General features: G+C 36.7%; 1 protein-coding gene across 6 annotated transcripts in view; it reads right to left on the reverse strand.

Moving 5' to 3' along the window:
• Window positions 1-25,561, reverse strand: part of LOC131069023 (protein DETOXIFICATION 42) — a 36,560-nt gene that overhangs the window by 7,542 nt on the left and 3,457 nt on the right. For 5 of the 6 annotated variants that reach the window (XM_059219931.1, XM_059219933.1, XM_059219930.1 and 2 more), the window contains 5 exons: window positions 21,280-21,495; window positions 20,910-21,106; window positions 8,826-8,961; window positions 5,253-5,349; window positions 4,877-4,977 (listed from right to left, as the gene is read on the reverse strand). In XM_059219931.1, the coding sequence (XP_059075914.1) occupies window positions 4,877-4,977; window positions 5,253-5,349; window positions 8,826-8,961; window positions 20,910-21,106; window positions 21,280-21,495 (747 nt within the window). The remainder of the gene's footprint in view (window positions 1-4,876; window positions 4,978-5,252; window positions 5,350-8,825; window positions 8,962-20,909; window positions 21,107-21,279; window positions 21,496-25,561) is intronic. The other variant, XM_059219934.1, reaches the window with a different exon arrangement.

The raw sequence follows: 25,561 nt of genomic DNA on the forward strand, positions 1-25,561 counted from the left end.
GATCAAGCAATGTGGGTAGCTGAAGTTCCAACTTTTTTGTTCATTTTTACTCTCCTAATGTACAACCTTCATTGGAAGGTACTACATGCATCATGAGGCAAAGCTGGCATGTGCAAAATTTTGGTACTACAACAATATTCTATTTAATGTTGATCAAGTCCTTATTAGGAGCAGTTGGTCAATGCATTGACTGTGGCAAATAAGGAGTTCAAGGACCCAATCCATCATGAGTTGAGTGGTGCATTATTGTCAAATGAGGTCCAAAACATATATTAGCTACTTAGGAACAAAATAAAGTTGGAAAAGAAAAGGTTGCATTGTTTTATCTAATAGACGGATGAATGGCAGCAGTAGGACACTTATTAACTTTTTAGTGGCTTGAAGAGAACAATCAGTCTTTTTTAAGTCAATTGATGCCTCAAAAGAAATAAAAAATGTGGCAACCTTGTGTAGCTTGTTGGATGAGGAGCTAATGGAGGTGGGAGTGGAAAATGCCATCCAAATACTAACCAACAATGTAACTAGATATGTAGCAATCAGTAGACTTCTTGAGGCAAGACGCCCTACATTATTTTGGAGCCCTTGTGCATATCACTACCTTGACCTACTACTTGAGGACACAGGGAAAATATGTTTGGCTAAAGAACATTCAATCAACATAGGCATAGATGTACAACTATATGAATCCTAAATCTCATGACAAAGTACACTGATGGCAAGGAGATCATGCGATCATGAGTCACATGCTTTACCACTAATCTCCTCAACTTGTAGAGTATAGCAACTACATCACCCAAGAAGGTTTAAGCAAAGAGTGTTGAGAATATTTTGTATGGTCCAAGGCCATGGAGGAGACCAAGGTAAATTTTCAATCAAAAAATTTCACTTATTTTTTATTTTATAATATTCACAATTTGTTGATTTCATAAAAATTTGATATTTTTATTTGCTGATTTATTCATTTTTAAAATTTCTTATTTAGTATAATTTTCTAATTTCATTTTCATCCATTCAATTGATTTTGGTGTCAAAATTGTTGGTCAGGGTTCTATGGCTGGTCAATTGGGATAAAAAGCTCATGGAGTACCCATATGAGGTCACAGATAGGGTGAAAGACACAATTCGATGTTAAAACCATATATGAACCCATATGGTGCAATCTTGGTTGGAGGTGGAACTGACAACTCTACCAACATATCAACAATCTGAACTCCAAGTTTTTCCCTCCCTTCATTAAAAGTAGATGCAAAGGTTATATTTGGCCTTAACACGTGTATTGAGGAGTTGGTCCCCAACAACAAACTTTGAGACTTCATACATCATGAGATACAAGGTTATAAGAGAGTGGAGGGGGCTCTATTTTCTTCAGCTTCATGCATTCCAAGTTTACTTAAAAAATATATATGTTTAATGTTAGTTTATTATTTAACTTTTAAAATCCTTACAAAGTCATGAATGCTGTCCTTGCATATTTGTGTTCAGATAATTTTATGTCCAAGGAGAGTATTATTATTCAGCAAGCAACTCAACAAGTAATTACCCAACACTTGATTTCCTTGTCAAAACAACTAATCTTTCAAAAGCCTATCCCAGCCCTATAGCGTTTCTGGTTGTATGTACAACTGGAGGGTTTTTAGGCCATTCAAACAAAGAAATACAACATATGCACTTGAATGACCTTGTCTTTGTGCACTACAACATTCAATTGTATGTAAAGAAGGTATAGGGCAGGATACACATCATGCAATTGAACTCAATGACACTGATCCATTTTTGGATTAGATTGCTGAGAATGTCAATGTGGATCCACTGTTTACTACTAATGAAATAGTTGATTTGGAGAAGGACGCAGCCAAATGGTAGGCAGATGTGGCAGCATGAGGACGCAGAAAGCAAGGTTGTTGAGCCATTAGGGTGAGTTTCATCACATACACAACTTGATCCTATGCCTGAGGATCTTGTTAAGGATACTAAAGCTATACCGCCCACTTCCGAGACACCCACAAGGTAGCCGCAAAATTTTCTGATTTTTAGTCAAAAGAAATTCATGATTTGCAATTTTTATTGATATTGATATTTGAGTTCATACGTATTAAAAGTCATTTTTAAAAATGGTTTTGGTCTGTGACGTCCGACTTGTGTTGAACTCTAATTTTGATCTATATGTGAAAGGAATTAGTAATATGTTACAAAAAAATTCAGTAATATGTGTTTTTGAGTAATATTTGTATTTTTTATGTATGATAAATTTGTCAAGCTCTTTAAAAAAATTGGGTCAGCCAAGTAATTGTTGAGTCCAAGTTTTTCAACTATGCTACAAACAACCAATGCAAAAAACACTTGATCGATATATGGCTTGGAAATTGGCTCAGTACACTCTATACGTCCCACTATGCTTCAGGTTTTCTGGTTAATCTATGTATGTGTGTTTGACTAGTATTTGTTCTCAAAGCTCTTTTTTAACTTTTTGATTTTATGCTTATTAGCTTGTAAGTTACATAATGACAAAAGACTTATATTTCTCTGAATCAACCACATATAATGATTATTGATAGCTTTTGAAGTATTGTTTAATTTATTTATAGTTTCTTTGGGACATGAAGATAGTTCAGTCCTTTGAAATGTATTGGATTCTACTTTGAAGCTTAGTCACCACACAGTCTTCTCAGTCTTCTCTGAAAATACAAAAAAAGTTCAACATTCTCAACTCTTCTGTCCTTTAGTCTTCAAAACCAATCTACATTTTTCTTTAACAGTAACAAAGCTATTTTCACATCTACCGAAGGCCTTAAGGGTTACACAAATACCACAAAAATATTTCCTTTGATGTGTTTCAAGTCTATATAGTTCATTTTTCTCGTAATGTAAACCAAATGTGATGGCATACAATTGAAGCATGATTGAACCTAACTCGTCTGAAAGGGTATTCCACAATCTTAATTGCATAAATTTGAACAGAACTGTCAATATTTTGCCATGTGATTTTCTTCTGTGGATTAGTGATTGTGATAAGAAAAAATTGATTGCAGTAAGATTAAGTGGTTAAACAGGTTGTTAACAGGAGCAATCGCATGTACAAAACTTTTGCAGTTTGCAAGCATTTAATTCAACTGGCTCACTTGCATATGCAGTTCCACTGAAATCCTTTGCAACTTCCCAGTAGTAGAATTCGCTTATCTAGGTATTTCAAAATAGGGATAAATGTTCTTTATTGAGCACTTAAAGGGAAATCAGTTTTAGAAATTCATCACCCTCGTTTTTAATGGTCATGCAAGATAGATTTTTACTGTCTTTATGGCTTAGTTAATTACCATCTTTATCATTTGCTTCATAAGAATGTTTCTCAATTGATGCAATCTCAATTTTCAAAGATTAAGTACTAAGTTGAGGCAAAATTAGTTGAAGAACTTGTTTTTAATGGTCATGCAAGATAGATTTTTACTGTCTTTATGGCTTAGTTAATTACCATCTTTATCATTTGCTTCATAAGAATGTTTCTCAATTGATGCAATTTCAATTTTCAAAGATTAAGTACTAAGTCGAGGCAAAATTAGTTGAAGAAATCAACAATAAATCATGAGAAATCAGGACTTAGCCTCCATGCCAATTTTTTAACCTAAATGTTGTTTGTAACTAGAGCTATATAGGGTTCGGATTGCCTTAAGGCAACATCCGAACCCTTTTAGGTCTGGGCCCTAAAGGGTAACGTACCCCAAGTCTAGGCCCTGCCCTATTCCTCACTCTATCCTAAATACACACGCCATAATAATATTGGCGCCAAAACTTAAAGGAGGCCGACTTGCAAATAAGGGTTAAAGGTGCATATAAATAAAAGACATTTCACAAGTCAAAACAATCATTAATTCTCAAGCATTCAGCAAATCAGCTCTGCATGAAAAGTGCGAATTTACACTAGGAGGGTGCGAACTTGTGCGAACTTGTCCAAGAGGACAAAGGCAATCTTTGGTGCAGACTTGAAGAGCTTAGAAGTGCAGATCTGTCATACAAGAAGGAATCAGATCTGACAAGGAAGATAAGTATTGTACTTGTGATATTAAGGGAGAATATATAATCTGACCTGTGGATCTTTAATGCTGGATTTTTTCTCCTTGGAGGTTTTCCCAGGGTATTTGTGTTTGTCTCTTGTTTACTTCCTTCATTTCTGAGTTTACTGAATTATGATTTACTAAAATGTTACAAATCTGATTAACAAACTAGGGCATAATTAAAGGACATGAATCTGATTACTAATCTAGGGCACATAATTACACTAAAAACTCGTGGTTTGTTCAGTAAATTGGATAAAACAATTTTGTTGTAGATTTTTCACAATTTATCCAGATTTCAATGCCAAAAAAAACTTGTTTTAACTTTTTTTTTTAATAAAATAGACTTCTTTTATGTTATTCTTGCAATTTTTGACTTTCTGGCAAATTTTCTTTTTTTTCAAGAACCCTAAATCTAAGTATATATTTTCCTGATTTCTTCCTGATTAAATCACAGTTTTTTGAAAACTTTTCTTTTGTTTTTCTGATTTATTCCAGAGAACTTTTTTTGCTGCTATCTACTAACTATATAGGTGGCTGCAGAACTGCCTTGGTAACCTCTTGTAAGCATTAGATCTTAGATCTAGCGTAATAATTTCTTAACTTCTGTATGTTGAGAACTGCACTTGTCTTCTTGTAAAACTCTTTAGAGCAGCAGACTCCAGTTAAAAATGTTCAAAAAACAGATGAATGGAAATTTCTTTTAAGTTCATAATAGAATCAAAAATTATAAAAATAGCATTCATGGGACAGTTACTAAAGTTCTAATTAAGTTGCGTAAACCGGACAAGATAATCTTTACTCAAGGTCACAATCAGATAGCATCATACCATTTTTAAAAAACCGATCAAATTGCAGGTCAGAGATTTTAGGTGGCAAAAGAACAACTCGCTTGTGCAAACTCCATAAAAGAATAAAAGCAATAAGATACCTACAATTCAGAGGATACAATTATCAATATCTCAGATTGCAGAATACAAATATGTTAGTTTACCATCTTCTCGTCAATCAACACAGAAACTTATTATGTGTTAAAGATCCTAGAATGTTGATTTTTACAGATGATAGTAATGGCTAACAATGAAATTTCAATGACATTTTTTTCTGCATAAACTATATTTTAGAGTCTACACACAATCTAGCCATGTTGCCGCCTCTGGAATTAATTTTTAATAAAATTGGAGCACAGATACACATTTCACTCACTGAGATACAACATGAGCAATAGCTGCACCAGTAACTCCGAGTGAAAGAAGAAATATAAGAATTGGGTCCAAGGCAATATTAGATATATCACCTGCAACTGAAAATATGGATCCATGCATCAGAACATAAAATGCAGGCTTAAAAATACAAATCAGATAAATGAATGATAGAAATAGAGAAATAAAGCACCAGGACAGTAATATTACGTTTTGACTTCCTAACTGGACATAGGCAGTGAATAAGGACTTTGCAGACTAACACTTATGATTAGCAACCTTCTTAATATTTCATTCTGGTATTATTTGTATTTCTGTTTTAAAAACATAACATCATAAGCATCTCACCTTAGCAACCTCTGAAATTCTTTTTGTGTTATTATAAAAGTTTAAAACTATGATTCTATAGTCAATGGTTAAAATTGTTAGGTTACCCCATTTTCAGTTTGAATTCTGAAATACAACTGAGATTCTGCTCCCTTTGGCATTAACACATATTGCCATATTTTTTACAATAGCTTCATACTTTGACATTTATAGATTATCTTTTCAATATATATTTTTAACAATTCATCATGAATCAGGTTATAGGTTGATAGCATCCATTTTTAAATGATAAATTTGACATCATCTTCCAAGCTTCATTTGCCTTATTCCAATATTGCAATCAGTTCAGTAAGTATTGCAAATCTACCTTTGATTAAGATAAATATCCAAAAGGCAAAAGTTCATACTACTATTCTTGTGAGACTTCAGCAAAAACAAACATTATTCATTTCCACTTCTAACAATGAAAATATAAGGATGAAATTTGCCAAACCCACTATAAGGTCAGTTTCAAATCATAGCAGGGGTGTGCTAAAGTGAAAGCATTTCAATTTCAAAGCATATTTTAGTAAGAGTTGGAGGTATTTTTGCATAAATGTTATTAAATAGCTCTATGCTACTTACCAAGTCTTTTACATGAAAGTACTTTTTCACAAGAAGTGAGTGTAAAATTCTCTTATCTCAAAATTTATTCATAACTGTTGGGGAAATGTTTCCAAGTTCCCGCAGATAACAAGGATGAGGGATGGCTAAGAAGCATACTCCAGTCAACCCTAGGCTTGCACGCCACGGGTCTGCCACTTTCTGTGTCATTGACACCTATAAGCATATTTTTGAAAATGGGTTCATCTTTCTATATTTACAAGTTATTTTGTATGTTCCCCAAGGACACATCTTTGAGTTCCTTTTGTTTCCAACATTCCAAGGGCATTTTAGGGATGCTTCAAAAGCATACCCAAACCACCCCCAATTTTCCGAAAATCGTCCTAGCCATCCCAAGAACATTCCCAAGATGGGGGGATGCTGATGGGATGGCCAAATGTCCTTGAGACAGCTGGGAACATTTTAGACGTCCCTTGATCATCCCAAGGACAACTGGTCACCTCCACAATGATTCAACCTTTTTTCTTAAGTCCAGAATAAAAAAAATATTCTTTTGTTCTTATTTTTTGTGGGCCTCCACACCACACTTAGCCCTAAATCAACAAAAAAAGAACTCCTGATCTCAGTCAAACTCATTTTTACATGTCAAAAAAATTGCAGCCAAGTTGGAAGAAAAAGGATTATTTTGAACAAAGTTTGAAGTTGCAGCTGGATAAATCGGCATTAGTGACCAATGAAGAGTGAAATAGCTAGAGAAGTGGAAGAGGCAAGTGATTCTTCCATTTGTTTTTGTTTTCACAGTTTTAAGAAAGAAGCGTATGATTTCTTTTTTCTATTTTCAATTTGCACTTGCATTATTGTTTCACAAAACAACATGACCAGCAGCAGTGAGAGTAATGAAGATGAGATGAAAGAAAGAAGTGTGAGAGTTTCAACCTTACTTGAAGATTCATCAAGGTGTGGAAATGTTGTAGGTGAAGGAGAATAGCCACAAAATCCATTTGAGTGCCTTTCCACCATTTTAAAACTTTATGCAAAAGGTCCCTTTTATTTCCAAAAATTATCTATCCGATTTGTGACAACCCTAGAAAAAGATAGAAAGAAACGGGGGGTAGTAGAGTGTGGTTGTGTCACATTTGCAAAACAGATTTTAGAGAGAGCTACACTAGAGTATATTCTCATCATTTCTTGGGCTTTACAAGACATGGGGTTAAGGTGTGGACTGATATAAAGAAAGATGAAAAGGTAAAGGTTCATAGATTGCATATGGAGGTAGAAACAAAGTCAAAGGGTGTGTCAGTGCCAGCACAATCAGCTATACCTATGCCCTCCATGGTTGCTAATGTAGTGGTGATGTTTATAAAGAGGAAAGAAAACCGATCAAAAAATCACTTACCTCTTCCACTTCTCTTGCTATTGCACACCTCACTGCTCACTAATGCTTATTTCTCTAGCTGCACCTTCAAACCCTATTCAAAATTATTTTTTCCTCCAACTTGGCTACAAATTTTGTTTGACACGTAAAAATGAGCTAGAATGAGATAGGGAGGGTTTTTTTTGTTCATTTAGGGCTAAGTGTGGTGTGAGGATGCACAAAAAATCATAATAAGAGAATCATTTTTTCATTTTAGAACCTTTTTTTAATGGCTGAGTTGCCAAAGGGATGTTCAGCCATCCCCTCAATGTCCCCCATCTTAGGAACATTTTCCAAACGGCTAGGGCAAATTTTGAAAATTTGGAGCTAGCTCAAGGACATTATCAAGGCATCCCCAAAATGGGAACAAGAAAAACCCCAGGGATGCATCCCCAAGGAACATAGGATTAAAGAGATTTGGGACCAAAGAACACCTACAAGTATACACAAATTGAAGAACTAAACTGGTATCGAAATGGAAACAGTAATAACAACATTGTCCTTGGCCAAGAAGGCAAACCCCTCCAAGGAACATAGAGCTAAAAATGAGTACCTCCCATGACCTAAAGCTGAAACACTAAAAGACTTAGACCTATGAAGATAGAGGACAATCCTAAAGACACTCTCAAGATGAAGATGTTTAGCACCAAAGACAACTTGATGAATGCTCTAACGAGTTATTCATTTGCAAGGATCATATATTGGAGCCTGACGTTCTCTAACAATATAAAGGGTATTATCATTCTTACATTAAAGCAGGTTACTGATAAACAATATATTCATCAATTTCACAGATAAATTTGTGAGTTGCACTTTGCATATTTTTCCAATCAATTTGGATGTCATTAGTAGGTGAGAATAAATAACAGAGTAGTCATGTTCAAGAAACTATTGTTTGCCCTCAAAGAATGCATTAACAATACTAATTAACAATATAAAGAGTATTATCATCTTACATTAAAACAGGTTAGTGATAAACAATATATTCATCAATTTCACAGATAAACTTGAGTTGCACTTTGCATATTTTTCAGATCAATTTGGATGTCATGATTAGGTAAGAGTACATAACAGAATAGTCATGTTCGAGAAACTATTGTTTGCCCTCAAAGAATGCATTAACAATACTAATTGTAAACACAATGAAAAAGCTGAAATTAAATAATTACCTATAAATGATTGCAGACAAATACCCAAAAAAGATTGTTTGAAAGTAATTAGACTTCTGCATACCTGTTGCATACAAAGGAGTCATTGTGTCCTTAAACCCTCGAAAAACACCCTGTGTTGCAAGTGATATGACTACTGCTGGAGCACCAAGTGCACGCAATTTCAAATACTTCACAGCAGGAGATTGCATTGGTGATTCCTGTCAATGCAAAGAGTTATTCTGCTGGTCTTTTATTATGTTTATCATGCATAATATTGTGTAGACTCCTGAAATATTTGTATTATTCCTCTATTATAGGTAAAAATCATTTACAAAAATGTAACCATTGCATTTTTTTTTCGGTTCTCACAAACACCACGTGTTTCCTATTTAGAGAAAAGAAATTGAGAGAGTTCTGACTGATCTCAATATGTGAGTTTAATCCCTGAGATTTCTTTCTTTCTATTTCAATGATAAATTTCATACAACCATCTCATGTGCAGCTGTAAGAAATGTGATTATTGATTCAGAGAGACCTTCCAGAGATCCAACAGCCATTGCAATCCACATAACACATTGTTTAGAAGAATATATATTAATCATAAATTTCAAAAATCAGGTTATGCAATTAAACAGGATAACATATTACAAAGAGTCTGAAAACAAAGCAGTAACTATAGCCTGTAAATTTTCAGTTTCAAATTTTAAGCAGTAAGTGAAAGAAACCAAAATAACCTTCACTTTTCACAAGGGATAGCTAAACAATAAATCATAAAGCCCAAAACAATTTTGAGACAATAATATTTTCCTGCTAATGTGACAAATATAACTACCACATAAATAAGTGGCCCAGTGATCACAGAACTAATCAAATAGTAGCACAGAGAAATTCAGAATTGTATGACCATGGTTATTATACAGCAGGAATAAACCTAACAATGATGACAATTACAATAGCCTACATATATCCTCAACTAGACAATAATCCATTTGCACAGAAATACCAACATCCAGTCTAAAGTCATCAAATTCAGCAGCATATCTATGAGGCTCAAACTCATAAATAGGAGCTTTCTTATTTTCTGTAATTTTAGAAGATAAAGCTCTAATTTGTTCTTGCTGTTAAAATACCATTTCTTTGATTTTCTGCACTTCTTTACAGACAAAAAAAATACTCAAAGGCCATACTGGCAGCCTGACCATCACCCATAAGGCAGCAGAGGAAGGTCCAGGAAAGAATGAGATTTACACATAGCAGAAACAATGTGCTCCTTCAGGATGGAGAGAACCTCAACGACCAGTTCAAGTTCCTCGTGAATGCAATTCTTGACATTCAACCAATTTGCCCTTATACTCTCTGTTATCCGGGCTTAATTAAACTAAGGAATGGCAATGGCATTCTTGAAATCGATTATGTCTGCCCAAGGTGTCCATGGGGTCAGAAAATATTGGAATGGTAACCATGGGGTTGGGGTTGAAGGTTGAAGAACAGCAGAACTTCAAGAATCCTTAATCAAACCAAGAACTTCCATGCTTTTGTAACCTTGCTGCTAGTTAAAGGAGAGGAATGATAGGTTGCTAGCTAGACATGAAATCGATTCTTGGTATCAAGTTTGAGCTTTTCACCTGGTTTAGCAACAAGAACTTTAGCTGAGCACCTAGCAGAAGTCTAGGGTCTTGACCTAAATATACTTGATCCCTTGGAATCTCAGGTAGTAGCCTTTCCCATTATTGAAATGTGAAAAAAGGCTGGAGGAGCTAATGCAGCTGAAGCTGTCCCAGAAAGATGTGCAGGTCAGAGAACCCAACAAAAATAAAACAAAATGAGAGTGAGGCAGAAAACAATCTGAAACAAACCTGGGTTTCCAAAAGTAGCAAAAACAATCACCACTAAAACTGACAAAGAGGATAGAGGAGATTCAATGGCAATCTTTGCCAAGTTCTGTACTTTCCATCTTTAGGTATTCAGTAGAGTGATCTCACAATCAGAAAAGACTAGAAGCAAAAATACTAATGAATGGATGGGTTATATGCCTCAAGTTAGCAATAGAAGAGAAAGCACAATGATGGGATCCTAAAATGTCATGAACCAAACATCCAAAAAGCCCACACTAGGAATAACCAGCAAGTCATCAGAAAGAAAGGTCATCCTCAAAACAATTTTCATTATTAGTTCGTATCATCAAAAATAATTGGCATAAGGCCAACTCTACGCTTAGGCTAAAGAACATCCTCCAATTTGCCAACCCATTCTTGACCCTCAGTGAGAGTGGCATCTTTCTTAACTATGAAGCATTCTGCATTTTTAGCTTCATGAGGGGATATATCGAATGTGATGCTCCTGAAATTTTTCAAGAAGGCAGAGGATATCAACAATCACCTATTTTCCCTTCCAGATTCTCCAATTCTTACCAGAGAAATGGGAAGCAGCTCAGTTTTGAAAGTCCAATTTTAAATTTTACCTTTCAGAGATTATGGAACATGATCAAAGCTAACCCTCACAAAATGGTTAGTGCCTCAGCCACATTGTCAGTAGTTTCAACAAGAGCCCATCAAAAACAATCAATGAGATTGCCGTCTTGTTGTGACCATATCACACATCGCCCCATTAGAATGGGGACCCCCCCTCTTTTCCGCTTTTGTTTTGCTTGTTCTTCTCTCTGCTTTTAGGGTTTTGAGTGAGAGAGTTGTCTGTCTGGACTAGGGCTAAACCTTAGGGGTTTCTTTTGGATGTTATTCAAGCTGAGTCCAGTCAAATTTTGAAAGTTGTTAAGTGTCCTCCTGAAGATTTGAAATGATTGAAATTAGGTAAGACTTTTAGGAGAGTCAAATAGGTCTCAGGTTAGGTCTAATCAGGGTTTTTAGGGTGAAATCCAATTTTGACTAAGTGTTAGCATTTTTGAAGGAAATTGTGTGTTCTTGCCTAGGTGAGTTTTGATCAAATTTTTGGAAGTAAGATGATGCCTGAAACAGAGAAAGTTGTTAAGTGTCCTCCTGAAGATTTGAAATGATTGAAATTAGGTAAGACTTTTAGGAGAGTCAAATAGGTCTCAAGTTAGGTCTAATCAAGGTTTTTAGGGTGAAATCCAATTTTGACTAAGTGTTAGCATTTTTGAAGGAAATTGTGTGTTCTTGCCTAGGTGAGTTTTGATCAAATTTTTGGAAGTAAGATGATGCCTGAAACAGAGAAATCGCTCCTGACCCTTGCTAAGGGCCGAGGGCGAAATTTATCCTAAGTGCAATTTCTTGTTTTTGATGGGCTTGCTAACTGGTTCCTAACCTTGAAAATGACCTAACTTTGCCTTGTGAAGCAAGTTTGAGACTTAAATTTGATGCAATTTGGCCGAAAAGGGTAAAATCGCTCCTGACCCTCAGAGAGGGCCCACAGCGAAAATGTTGTTTAAGTCATATTTGTCACTGACTTTTCTAAATTGCTTTGTGCAGGGCCTCCTGGAAGAATGATTCAACGTGACTTGATGCTTTGGACGGTTTGGAGACGTGAAAGATGGTGAATTTTGGAAACTAATGAAAAAATCGCTATGGACCCTCAGAGAGGGCCTACAGCGAGATTTTGGTTTCCTTCATTTTGCAATAAAAAGAGACCAAGTTTTGATCATAAATGGAAAATAAATGACCTTCTCCACCCACCTAAGGAAGTTTTGGCTAGAAATGATGAAGGACCTTGTTGAAAACAGAGAAATCGCTACGGACCCTCAGAGAGGGCCCACAACGAGAAATCTTATAAGGATCATTGCAAGCTTTATTTGGTCGATTTGAGAGGTCAAGAGCATGATGAAGGATAGAATGAACATAATGAAGTATCCAGACTTGATCAGAAATGATGAATTGAAGGAGTTTTGCCCAGGAAAGGAAAAATTGCTACAGACCCTCAGAGAGGGCCCACGGCGATTTTCTTTGTGTGCACATTTTTGGACCTTTCTTGGACATGAATTTTTATTCATAGCAAAGAACAAGATGATATCTTCCTTGGCAAAGTGATTTTTAGGCGAAAATTGAAGCATTTTGGTCCAGGTAGCAAAAATCGCTACGGACCCTCAGAGAGGGCCCATAGCGAGATTTTCAAAAATGCATTATTCTTGCAGGATCAAAGTGATTTCATGATTGGAGGGGATGGAGGAAAGCATGTTCTATCCATTGAATATAATTTGGAAGATCAACACAAGAAGAAATCAACCCAAAATGAAAAATCGCTACGGACCCTCACTGAAGGCCCACAGCGAGAAATCGCTCTGGACCCTCAGAGAAGGCCCATAGCAAGAAACCTAAAATGGGAGATTTTCATCCAAGTTTGAGGAAAGCTAAGGTTAGGCATGGGTTAGAAACGATGTTTGAAAAGCCTTGAAGTGAAAGAAATCGTTGAGAATCAATATTTTGAAGGCAATTCAAAAAATCGCTACGGACCCCTCAGAGAGGGCCCATAGCGATTTTCCAGTTTTCTCTCCTTGGTTTGAAGAATTGAGATAAAATCTTGCTTGGACAGGAGGAGGACGTGATGTGTCATGCCTTGGAGGTGATTTGAAGATTAAAAGATGAAGAAATTTGCCTAGAACCAAAAAATTGCTACGAACCCTCAGTGAAGGCCCACAGCGAGATTTTCAAAAATTGTATGTTTTCTTCAAAATGGTGCTAAGGTAAGGTTTGGACAATGAGAAAAGACCTCCAACAACAGGATGAATATTATTTTACCTTTGAAACTTGATGATTTTGGTCAGAAAATGAAAAATCGCTATGGACCCTCAGTGAAGGCCCACAGCAAAAAATCACTACGGACCCTCAGAGAGGGTCCATAGCGATATTGTTGAAAATCCTCGTTTTACCTTACAACAACAAAGCAAATTTGGTTGGAGTGGATTAAAGGAAGGCATTGCCAAATGATGAATGAAGTTTTAATGAAAAATGATGAAGAATCAAGCCTAAATTGCAAAAATTGCTACGGACCCTCAAAGAGGGCCCACAGCGAGAAACTTCAAAATCACGCCTTTTCTCCAAAATTGGATTGAGTTAAGTTTGCAATTCAGTGAAAGGACCTAGTTGAAATGTCTTGAAGAAATTTTGGAGGTGGAAAAGTGCTAAATTCGAGCAAAAAATGAAAAATCGCTCTCGACCCTCAGTGAAGGCCTAGGGCGAAATTGACAATTCCACCTATTTTCCTCACAAAAAAATGCCAAATTTGAAGTGCAATGCATCAACTAGATATCGATTTACCCTCCAGGAGATTCTCACGTCAAAATATGAAATATTCAAGGCTAAAATTCAAAAAATCGCTCCTGACCCTCAGTGAAGGTCTAGGGCGAAATCCTCAGGAAGTTTCATTAAGCCTTGATTTAAAAATTAATATTCTCCAAATTGCATTTGATCACCAGAATTGCCAATTTTGAGGCATTTGAAAAAATTAAAATTAAATTGGCATTTAATAAAAGACATCGGCATTTAATAAATTAATTTTAAGCCTTAAAAAATCGAACTTCTATCTTGGAGGCATTTAAAATTGATTTTTATTACATTAAAATTAAATGTAGAGCGCACAAGGCCTTATTTTCACTTATTTTGCCAAGTCGGCCTCCCTTTTTTGGAATTTTATTTATTTTTTAACCTCTTTTTGCCAAGTCGGCCTAGAGGGAGCAAAGGGGTGAGCACTCTATATATTGGAGGTGTTTTTTTTTTTTTCACAATTCAAATCATTCAATCATTGCTTCAAGTGCGAATTTGGAAGGCTAAGTGGAGGTGCGAAATCTAGTTTGCTTGGAGCGAATTTATTTCAAGTGTTGGAGACTAGAAGGAAGTGGAATTGATTCTTGTGAAGGCTAAAGGAGGCACATTTTATTCAAGGGAGAGCTTTGATCTACATTTTGCCTAGCAAAATTCATCTATTTTTGCATCATTTCTTAGAGTTTAATTCAGGTGGAGGTATGGCGAAATCATCTTGACACCATTGTTGAAGATTTGGATTTTGAACTTTTGTTTTGAAAATTTTAAGTTTGGCATAGTTAATTAGGAAATGATAACTCACGATTTATTATGAAGTTTCCTAATTAAAATCTTCCTTTCTACTCTATATTTCTATGCTTCAAGATATATTACTAATTGTGAAATGTTGTGTAGGTGTCAAGATGGCGACTCCAAAGGCGTGAACATCTACTAGTCGCCCGACTCTCATGAAGGAAGATCATAAGAACGAAGAATTGGAGACCAAGATCGTGTCCAAATGGAGCAATATAGGAGATACCAACTTGGGAAACTTCAGTGTGAAGAAGTTTCGAGAGGTCCCCTACATTGGCAAGCCATCACCTGTCGCGAAGAGAATAATTGAAAGTGGCATCATCAAGGCGGCCGGTTTCCCTCCAGCAGTCCAGTGTCATGAGCTGATGATCGAGTGTGCCCGCCATTATGACTCACAATCGAGATCGATCATATCCAAGGAAGGAAACACTTTGGCTTACCTTTCAAAGGAGTCTATAAGTGAGGCTCTCCATCTTCCAGAGCATAAAGATATGATTTACAAAAGCCTAGAAGGAGCCAGGTCAATGTATGAAGATGATCCCGACACTTGCCTGAATCTCATCAACAAGAATTGGTTGCTCAAAAGTCGTCCTCGCCTGAACAAGATTCCTAATACACCGCATAGGATTGATTTCCAGGAGGAGTACAGAGATTTGATAACTTTGCTCAATCGAGTTACGGGGGCTCCCCAAGCCTTCTACTTCGAGAAATGGATGTTCTACTTCATTCAAGTGATTGTCCAAGGGAAAGGAACGATTCATTGGGCCAAAATTATTAGCAATAGCCTGGATGTGCAGTTGAGAAGACTAAGGCCTACCAAGTCGTTCCACATGAGCTCATATGTCATATATGCCTTGATCAGGAGTTTTGAGTATGCAGGGCTACCTCACAGAGGAGTGATCGGAAGAGGACCCGGAGAAGTGAGAGTTTGTGACTCTTATGTTCATTTACATCATCCACCTGGAAGTGACTACAAGTTAGTGAATGATACCTTCACGATGAACATCACTAGGATATTGCAAGGCCGGATTCACAATCGACTATCTCTGGATGCACAAGAGCTTGTGAAGAGGTATGGTGCATGGTTCATCCAGTTTCAAAAGTTTACATATATTAGAGTTCAGGGGTGTCCTTCACCTCCCTACATGTTGCCGAGGTATCCGACAGACAGGATAGTGCTACTTGAGGTAACCAGGCAGTTGGTAGCTTGTGCAAAGGTATCCAGACTCAAGCATGGAAATGGAATTCCCGTACCTATCATATTGGGGAATTCAATTGAGGTATGTCCTAATACTCAAGCTTCGGAGGATGCAGAGAAGGAATTAGCCTTGTATTCTTTCACATTCTTTGCCCCACGGGAGAATTTTGATCCTTATGGTTATATGGAGGAGACAGTTGCTAGGAAGTACGGACATGAGTTTTAGGTGGAAGACTTTTGGATGAATCTCTCAAGTGATTTAGAAGTGAAAAGAAAGATGCATTCCAGATTACCTTTAGATTTCATCAAGAAATGCAAAGTTTACAGAGTAGCCGATCAAGCTCAGGACAATGGCAGACATCTCCAGTCATCCTATGACAAAGAAGATAAGAGAGTAAAGATAGATTGGAGCGAGCCTGAGATTTTGGACTTGAGAGCTTTGATGGCTCCAGTTTTGTCATGTACTCGCAGATGGGTGGATGTACAACATCAGAAGTTAAGAGAGCAGAACGTACCAATGACTTTTACTTTGGAGGAAAGACCAGAAGAAGGAGGAGCAAGCGTAAGTGAAGACAATTCTCATCCTAGAGGCGCAAAGAGGAAAGAAAGACCTGAGAAAAGAGAATCCTCCATGAAGAAGCAAGAGGCCAATCGAGATCGCCCATTAGGCACATCTTCTCGACATGGAAAGAAGGCAAGTCAAGCTGAAGGTCAGGAGAAGATGGTACCTGAGATTGATGAATCTATGGAATCCATGGTACAGAATGATAAGCCAAAGAAGGGACAAACACCTCAACATTCATCAAGCCAACCTCTACAAATTGATGAGCTACAAGAGGATCAGGGAAATGATGATGAAGCGACATCTCCTCTTCGAGAAGATGAACCACTACCTAAAGAAATACAAGTGAGAGAGACAAGATCTGTCATTCCAGATTGGTTGAAGGAGAAACTGACAAGGGTGATTGTGATTGAAGAAGAAGAGGATGTGATTGACTTAGAGAGCCTTATAGGAAATTCTCAAGAAGTAACGGAGAAGAAGAAGGCCACCAAGATGTCCAAGGTGATCAGAGATGAGACAGGATCCAGGAAATTGCAGATAGCTACACCAGTAGTGGACAAGTATGAAGGTGAAATTCTTGCAGATGAGTATGATGTAGAAACATTTGAGCTTGGTCCACTCACTACTAAACAGGCAATGGATGAGGCAACTGATTCATTTGAAGCACTTAAGGGCAAACTTAGAGAAGAAATGGAAAAGAATAGGAAGCTTGAGAGAGAGAGAGGTGCTTGGAGAGGCTACTTTAGTCATCTCAATCAGCCTTTAAGACGTCAAGATCCAGTTGTATCTCCTGTGCAAACACTTCCCCTTGAATCAGTTGGCGAGGCAGAAAGAGTCAAGAGCTTGGTTCAGCTTATGAACTCTTGGATTGACAAATCCCACACGGTAGCTGTTGAATTTACAACAAGAATGATGAAGACAATCCACCGAGCTATCCAGGTCCTTGAGATTGTCCACAATCTAATGATAACTGTAGCCGCTTTTGCTCACACTAGAGATGTTATCATTCCTGTTCTGCAAGTAATCAGGTAAACACCAGGGAAGATCCTAGCACAAGAAAAGATAATGGATGGAGGAGCTCATAACCTACTTCAGTGGTCAACTCTACTCCAGATGAAAGAAGTTCTTTTCGAAGACATCAGCACCAAATGCAATCAAGTTGAAGGTGTCATCCATCCAATTGAGGATAAGGTGTTTGAAGTGTTGTGTACCATTCTTGGCAGGCGGATCGAAGTTGAGACGGATGTGGACCTCCAAGAGTTGGAAGAAAGAGTCAAAGTCATCTTTTGCAAAGATGAGAATGTCATCACAGATGAGCAACGGGATCTAATGTTCGCTACTATGCTCCTGATTGAGAAGATCAAAGAACTTGAACCTGGATGGGAAACGGCTCTTCTCACTGCCTTTGATCAGGTTATCCACTTGGAGGAACGAATGAGGAATCTTCCTGAGATTCCCATTGTTGAGGTTGAAGGAATTGTGTCCAGATTCGTTGCATATGCTAAGAAAGAGCATTGGAAAGGGAACAAGGTTCTAGAAGAAAGGTTGTTATAGGATGATGTGGCATCTTAATTATCATTGGTCTATGTTTCCTCGACTTTTGTGCCAATTAAATATTTGGCTATGCATTTAATAATGTTCATCTAAAAAGGGAACTTTTTGTAACAAACCCTAATTAGGGTTTAGGTGTCAAAATCTCAACCATTGATCTTCTTTTGATCTGGGCCGTTCATTGTAATTGAGGATGCTATATATACCCTCACTCATTTTCATTTTGTCATTAGAAATTAGATATTAAGGAGATAGATAATAGTTAGAGCTTTGGAGAGAAGAAAGTTATTTTGTAGCAAGATTGAGTAGTGAAGAAAGAATTTCGAACAATTGTTGTCTATTTTGGCTTTGAGATCAATAAAATATTGAAGTTATGGTGTTTTATTGCAATTCTTGTGGCTATCTTCATGGTTGTTTACTTTCTTGAATCATTCTTAGTCGAAGTAGTATTTAAGTTTTGAAGGACTAAGTGTTGTGCTTGATCTTTGGTGAGATTCACGTTCCAAACCACTAGCTTCTTACTGATTGTAAGGACGCCTTGCGTGGTCAACTGGAGATATTGAGATTGCTTGAACCTTCAATCGTTATTGAAATATTGATATGTATCTTTATGGTAGTATCTATAATTCTTGATGATTGGAAAACCATTAATCACCTTAGAAGATCGCATCAATTCCAGCAGAGTTGTAATTCCTTGGCAATACTGAAATTGGTAGAATCTTACCAAGTCTAGCCTACATTGAGTCATTCTTAGGATTAGATTAGTATCCATCTCTTGAAACCCTATCTTTTGCTATTTTTTGAGAACCTGTTAGCATTTGGGAAAATCATGTTCCTGTAAATCGGGAATACGTAAGGCCCCTTGAAAAAACAGCATTCACAACGACCACTGGTGCTTATCCACACGTAGAGAACCTACAACAAAGAACCTTGAAGTCACCCTGATTGATCCTTTTCGCAATATCTTCAGCATTCAGAGACTTTACTCAAGAGAGGATAAGGTACTATTTGGGTATTTTATTCTGTGTTTGGTTGTGTACAAAATACACGTCAACACGTCTGTGTCCCAACACACACCTCTAGCCCATGCAGCACCAGGTTCCCACTGAAGGCCTCATTGATATTAATTTTAACCTAAGTAATATCACAGGTATACCATCTAATCTTACTCACATTCTTCTTAGCAACTTTATCAGGGCTTTAAAGAAACTAAACTGCTATTATCAACTATTTCCAAATATTTTGACAAAGTTGACAGACAACCTCCTTATATGTTGCAAACAAACATCAAAATGAGAAACTGTTTTTGTCTGGTTATCACTTGATGATACGATATACTTAGTCAAAAAAATGGAACTTCCTTCAACTATATGTTCTTGACCCTTCTTCCTGCTCAAATCTTGTAATAGAGACTTGTGAGAGCAACTAAATTCTACATAAAGAGAATTTCTATAAGCTCATAATTTTCAAATATTTAAAGATGACTATTATAGAATAACAACTCCAACACTTACTCTCTTTCATATCTATTTTATCATTCATGATTATTTTTTCCTTATCTTCTTTTCTCCTACTTGTTTCTACAGTATTAGTTTATAAGAACTTGTTAGTTCCAATCTGTGTCCTTTTTAGTAGGGTGTCTTATTGCCCTGTAATATTTAATTGCTCCACCAAAAAACTGTTTTCCTCAGTTCTAGATTTGTTGCCTGGTTTTTTTCAATTATAATTTATTTTGAGGGGCGTATGTATTTGAAGACATTCTATTTTCCCTTGAGGGTTAATTTAACATTGGTTGTCATTAATTTCCTCATTTTTTTCTAGAAAGACCTATGGTTATATTAGTTCCCCCCTCAAGGACTTCCATTTTTTAGAGCAAGATTTATGACCAGCTCTAATGGTTAGGACTTAGAAGGCATCAAATACACCCTTGTCATGTTTGGGATTTGGTTTATTCCACTTGACTGGTCTTGCTTCCATTTCACGTTATCCTACTAAACTTATCTGCCCAGAAATTTGACTCCAATCCCAGGCATATTGCTACCCATTCTTCTTATAGATCTTATCTCCCTAATGTAGCTGCAAGAAATTACCACTACATGAGGTCCCAAATTCAAAAGTAATCAATATGCAGTCGTGCTATCAACATTTGCTGACTTCCTTTTCTTATGTAAAGGTTGTCCAGATGCTGTCATGGAATAGTTGTGAATTCTTATACCCATACCTGGTACTTGTCAATTTGATTTAGACTAAGACTTTAGCACTTTGATTGGTACCATGAAACAGCCTTTATGCCTATTATATGTCCTTAATCCCAAGTCACAGCCTTGGACCACAAACAAGGGAATTTGATTAAGAAGCATTGAATGGACTGTAATCCTTATTTTTCCAACTATTAAACTTGTACACAATTAAAACATTAGAACTAACAAGATCCCCTTGATTAGCAACTCTCATGCAATGAGACAATCTAATGTGAAGGATTCATAGCCCTGTGGAGTACACGGGCTAGTATTCCATGACCATAAATAATTTGTAGAGTGTAGTATTGGCAGCATAAAGACAACCTAGTAATATAGATCCCATTTTTGTTTGCTGATGTCAATTCTGTGGAGGTGAGCCACTTTTTGTTATTCATAACAAGTAGTGCATTAATTTATTTCATTCTTTCACATGTATACCCTTCTCACTTTCTTATAGAACAATTCACCAGATTAAAAGTCTAGTTTGAATTCAAAATTATACACACAAAAGAAAACATCGTTAAGAAAGATATATCCAAACAATGTCACATAATTGAGAATTTAGTCAAAAGGTAGTTATCTCTAGCACACTTACTGCGCTTACACCCATAATGTTCAAGATGGGATTTGCTCCAAGAATCAGGATAAAAGCCTGTAGAATACCGAGAGCTCCACCAATTACCAATGCTGAGGAAACTGATGGGAGAACTCTCTTTTCAATACTTGATTCAGTTACTGTTGAACCCAAGGTCATATTCACCTTTGCAGTGTTTCCTTTTGATTCCGAGCCATCTGAGATGGTGAAAAATAGAGGAGGAATCAATTTGAAAATATTTGATCCTTTAATTTTAAACACAATTCAAAATCTTTAAATATACCAACAAAGATACAGAAAAAAATTTAACTAAATTTAGTCATTGCAATTAAAATGTAACTTGAATTAAGCTTAAATTAGAAATACTTACAAGTAGTAGAAATTTGTACTTCTTTCTCATCGGTAGTTAGAGATTCCTTTATAGGCTTCTCAATATCCAACGGAGACTCCAGAGCAAACATCTCAATAGTAGCATCTTCTTCAGCCACTAGAGATGTTGTGACACTTACAAGGGGAAAATTAAATACTTTTGAAACTTGATTGAAAATTGCAATAGAAACACCCACAGCAGCAAGCTCCACGGGTCCTGAAATCAAACAAACTGGAAGTTAAATGAAATTCCAAACTGCCTACAAAAGCAAAAGAAACAATGCAAATAGTAGCCTTTTTATACTCCTGGTTGAACTTCATTTCTGAAGCCTTTTTCAATATAGCAGTTTTCAATATAGCAGTTTTAACAAGTTTATGAGACATTGGATCAATTTATAGCTACGTTACCCCAAGTTTCCGGGACGGGGGGACGGGGGGACGGGGGGACGGGGGGACGAGTTTCCGGGACGGCAAATTTTTTTGCCAAATTTGGGGACGGGGGGGGACGGCAAAGGGGACGGTTGTATAAAATATAGGGAAAATTTAAAATATATAGGAAAATTCTAAATGTTCATATGAAAACATGGATAAAGCATGCATCTATACATTATATTCATATGAAAACATGGAGATAGCATGTGTATGATACTATGAAAACATTTTAGAATGCAAACATCGAACATACAACATTATCAATAGACTCAATACTCAATATGCACTCATAATTCAGAATTTCAATTCATTCACATTGTCAATATGCATATCATAATAGATATTAAAGAAATAAAATACATAATGGAGCCTAATCAGACTCAGAGGTTAAATTTTCACTACTTCCATCAGCGCAGTTCCCCCCTATATTTTTTGACGGGGGTTTGGGGGCAGCGCCCCCAACTTGGGGTCAAGGGGCATCGCCCCTTGCGGGGTCAAGGGGCAGCGCCCCTTGCGCGTTCCCTGTCGCGATACAGGGCGGGGTCGAGGGGCAGCGCCCCGCGAGGCCAAAAATACTTTTATTATTTTATATAGGCATCGGGTGTTATTTTTCTATTGGCAAAAAACCCTTCATGAGATATTTCACTCCCTCAATTACGCAAAAAACATCATTAAAAAAAATTTGAAAATACGACTTTTTTTATTTTAATATTTTTCCCTTGCCCTAGATGTGGGGGATGTCTGGCCGTCCCCGGGACGGCTGGGACGTCCCCAATCCGTCCCCAGCCGTCCCCGGGACGTACGGACGTCCCCCACAGCTAGGGAAGCCGTCCCCCCGTTTCGGGGACGTCCCCTCAAAATTTTGACAATTTGGGGACGGGGGGGGGGGACGTCCCCTGGCCGTCCCCAAGTCCCCGAAACGTCCCCGGGACTGGGACGGGGGTTTTCAGGTAGGGGACGCGTCCCCGAGTTTCGTAGAATTTTATAGCCATTCAACTTTCAAGTGCCCAGATCTCTATTTACGAAGTTCAACTAGCATACCAAATGGAACCTATCAATTTTCCACTTTTGAATTAACTTCACCATATAATTGCTGTTTGGGCAAATGAAATAGCATTAAACAATAAAAATTCCAATTTTTATATTGACATGTTGAACCAAAACTCTTACAGTTTTTATATCATACAAGTTCAACTCAAAGACAACACATACAGATAAATTCAGATATATTGGAAGCTTTATGGATGTACATATTCTCCACATTTTCTTTTCAATGAACATAACACCATTTGCAACTTCACAAGAGCTTATAACTCACTGCACTTTGAAAGGTTCTCAAATCTCAAGTTACATATTGCTTGAAACTTATTTAAGGTCTTCTCACTTTAACAGATGAAAAAGTTTGTCCGGCTTATCATTCCATGGACCATTTAGAATGCAACCTTCTTAGGGAAATCTCTCTATGTTGGACATTTGGGCATTAGGTTTTAGGATTTTAGCACCACATAGATAGTTCAAGTAAATAAGCTTCTGTGTTTCTACAAACAAACCCTCAAGAGAATGAATGTGAAAAACAATATAATTGACCAAAAAGCAGTTAAGCGATCAAGTCATGATGTAAGGTTCAACCATCTTAACTCAAGCTCATCTATGTAGATCCCAAAGAGTGTCTTCGGAAGCAGGTATTCTTGTTTATCTCCAATAGTACTTCTGATAAGTCCATCACAAGTCACAGATGTCTGATAGAGCCTCATAGTAGTAGCAATTGAATAGCTTTGAAAAACCAATAGCATGTAACCTATGAAAAACTAGATGCTTGGGTACTAAATTCAAAAGAAAAAAAGGTCTACAAAGAAACAATGGACTTCAGAAGGTTGTTAATGAGCCCCCTCAAGGATAGCTCAAAGAGTGAAAATGTGATCGATGGAATTAAAAATCTCTCAAGAACCTTTTTCTCCCCGTATTCTAAAATTACAACGCTCAAACTTCTCAAAATATTGCATGGTCAAGATTGTAAAAATGTTTGGTAAATATGTTCTCAATCATAATAGCTTTGCAGTTATACATGTCTGAGCTGTCCCCTGATTTGCAAATGGGATGAAAGGGGAGTAGCAACAAGGGAGGAAAGGCTAAGAAAACAATCCCATTAAATGATTTTAAAATGTGTAATTCGACAACATATTTTAGAAACCCAGCAAGATGTTTCAGGTGGAATTTGTTGTGTAAACTTCCTAGTGGTGATTTTCTTCTTATATTTGACTTGCACAACATTCAATCCATGACAGAAAAATTAGGAATAAGGGCTATTTATCCATATTCATTGCTCCTTATACAGATTATCAACATTGAATGAGTTGGATGATCACACTTCTACTCCTCCAAGGTGTGCTTGGTTTAGAGTTCTCTAGTGACAAGAACTTGAATAGTCTTCTTCCATCCTATTACAAGAATTGATAGGGAAACACACCCAAAAGATTCTACCTTTGTTGACAGTTACAAATGCATGGCATTGGTAATCAAACAGCACTTCTCAACAACAGACACATATTGTGTCTGGATCTGCTATAGTTGACCATCAATACAAGGTTCCAATCAACAGGTGTATTACCACCTTTTCTAGTAGTATCATGAGTTCTATGGCATTGGATGTTAAGATAAGTTTCCCTTTACCCACCTTGCTCCTAGAGGAAATATTCCGATATTAACAAGTATTATTCTCCAATGTTAGCCCAAGTTGTTCCTTAGAGAATATTCTTTGGAAGGCACTTGCTATTTAATTTACAAATCTAATCTTGTAAAATGTGAGAGATTATTTCTTTCCTCTTTATTGTCCGCTTCATATGATTTACCAGCATATATTGATGTTGAATATGTTAATTTGAAAGTAATTCTCAGATGGTCTACGGGCTACTATCTTTGTGCTGTTGCAAGCTATTAAGCCTGTTCAGTGTTAACCAGTCCCATTAGCCTATATTAGTTATTACTGACGATTAATGATATTTTTGTTTGATTAATGTTTACTGATCATGTCTGTAATTCTTTTTTGGAGTTACCTAAACCTTTTGACACCCGTAACTACTTTATCCATCTCCTAGGTGTAATCCGACTCCATATCCCTTTCAAATATCCAACAATGATCACATGTTCTCATTAATTGCTTGGGTAAAATTAGAATCAGTAAGCATCAACATAGATTGAGGTGGAAGATTGCATTACCTAGCATACATGTATGTATAGGCTTTGTTCTCTGTACATTGAGATTAATTCTTTCTTCCAATGAACAGTTTGTTACAATTAGGTCAATACAATAGCCCTTCTAATGGAAATAGCATTTCACTATCCAATTTCTTTACATATAAGCATCATATGAACTCAGGCATTTTATCAGAGAACAATTTGTTTCTTAAACCACATTTCCTATAAACATTTGAATGTCTTAGCCTTCTCTACAGTTGAGATGAAAATATTTGTAAAATCCATAGGTTCATTATGATCAAGGTGTCAAAACAACAAGGATAGACATACATAGACTTGGCATATGAGGGTCCCTTGATTAAGATCAATGATCACTTGGACATGTAATAGGATTTCGATGTGAGGGTGTTTAACTAGCTTTTGTGCTTCTACAAATACCATAGGAAAGTGTGACAAATGAAATACATATTCTCTAGAAGCTGCCACATTTCCAATCGAGATTGGACATAATCAACCCATAGCAAAAACTCTTCTTCGAATATCTTTAGATTAACTGAATATTAATAGATAAGATGATGCTTTTTTATTCATTTACAATTGTACAACATTTTGAATTGTAAAGAACATATTTCTCTCTTTTTCTTCTAACATATATG

Source organism: Cryptomeria japonica, chromosome 4 (genome assembly GCF_030272615.1).
Source record: "Cryptomeria japonica chromosome 4, Sugi_1.0, whole genome shotgun sequence".
Classification (NCBI taxonomy): Eukaryota; Viridiplantae; Streptophyta; class Pinopsida; order Cupressales; family Cupressaceae; genus Cryptomeria; species Cryptomeria japonica.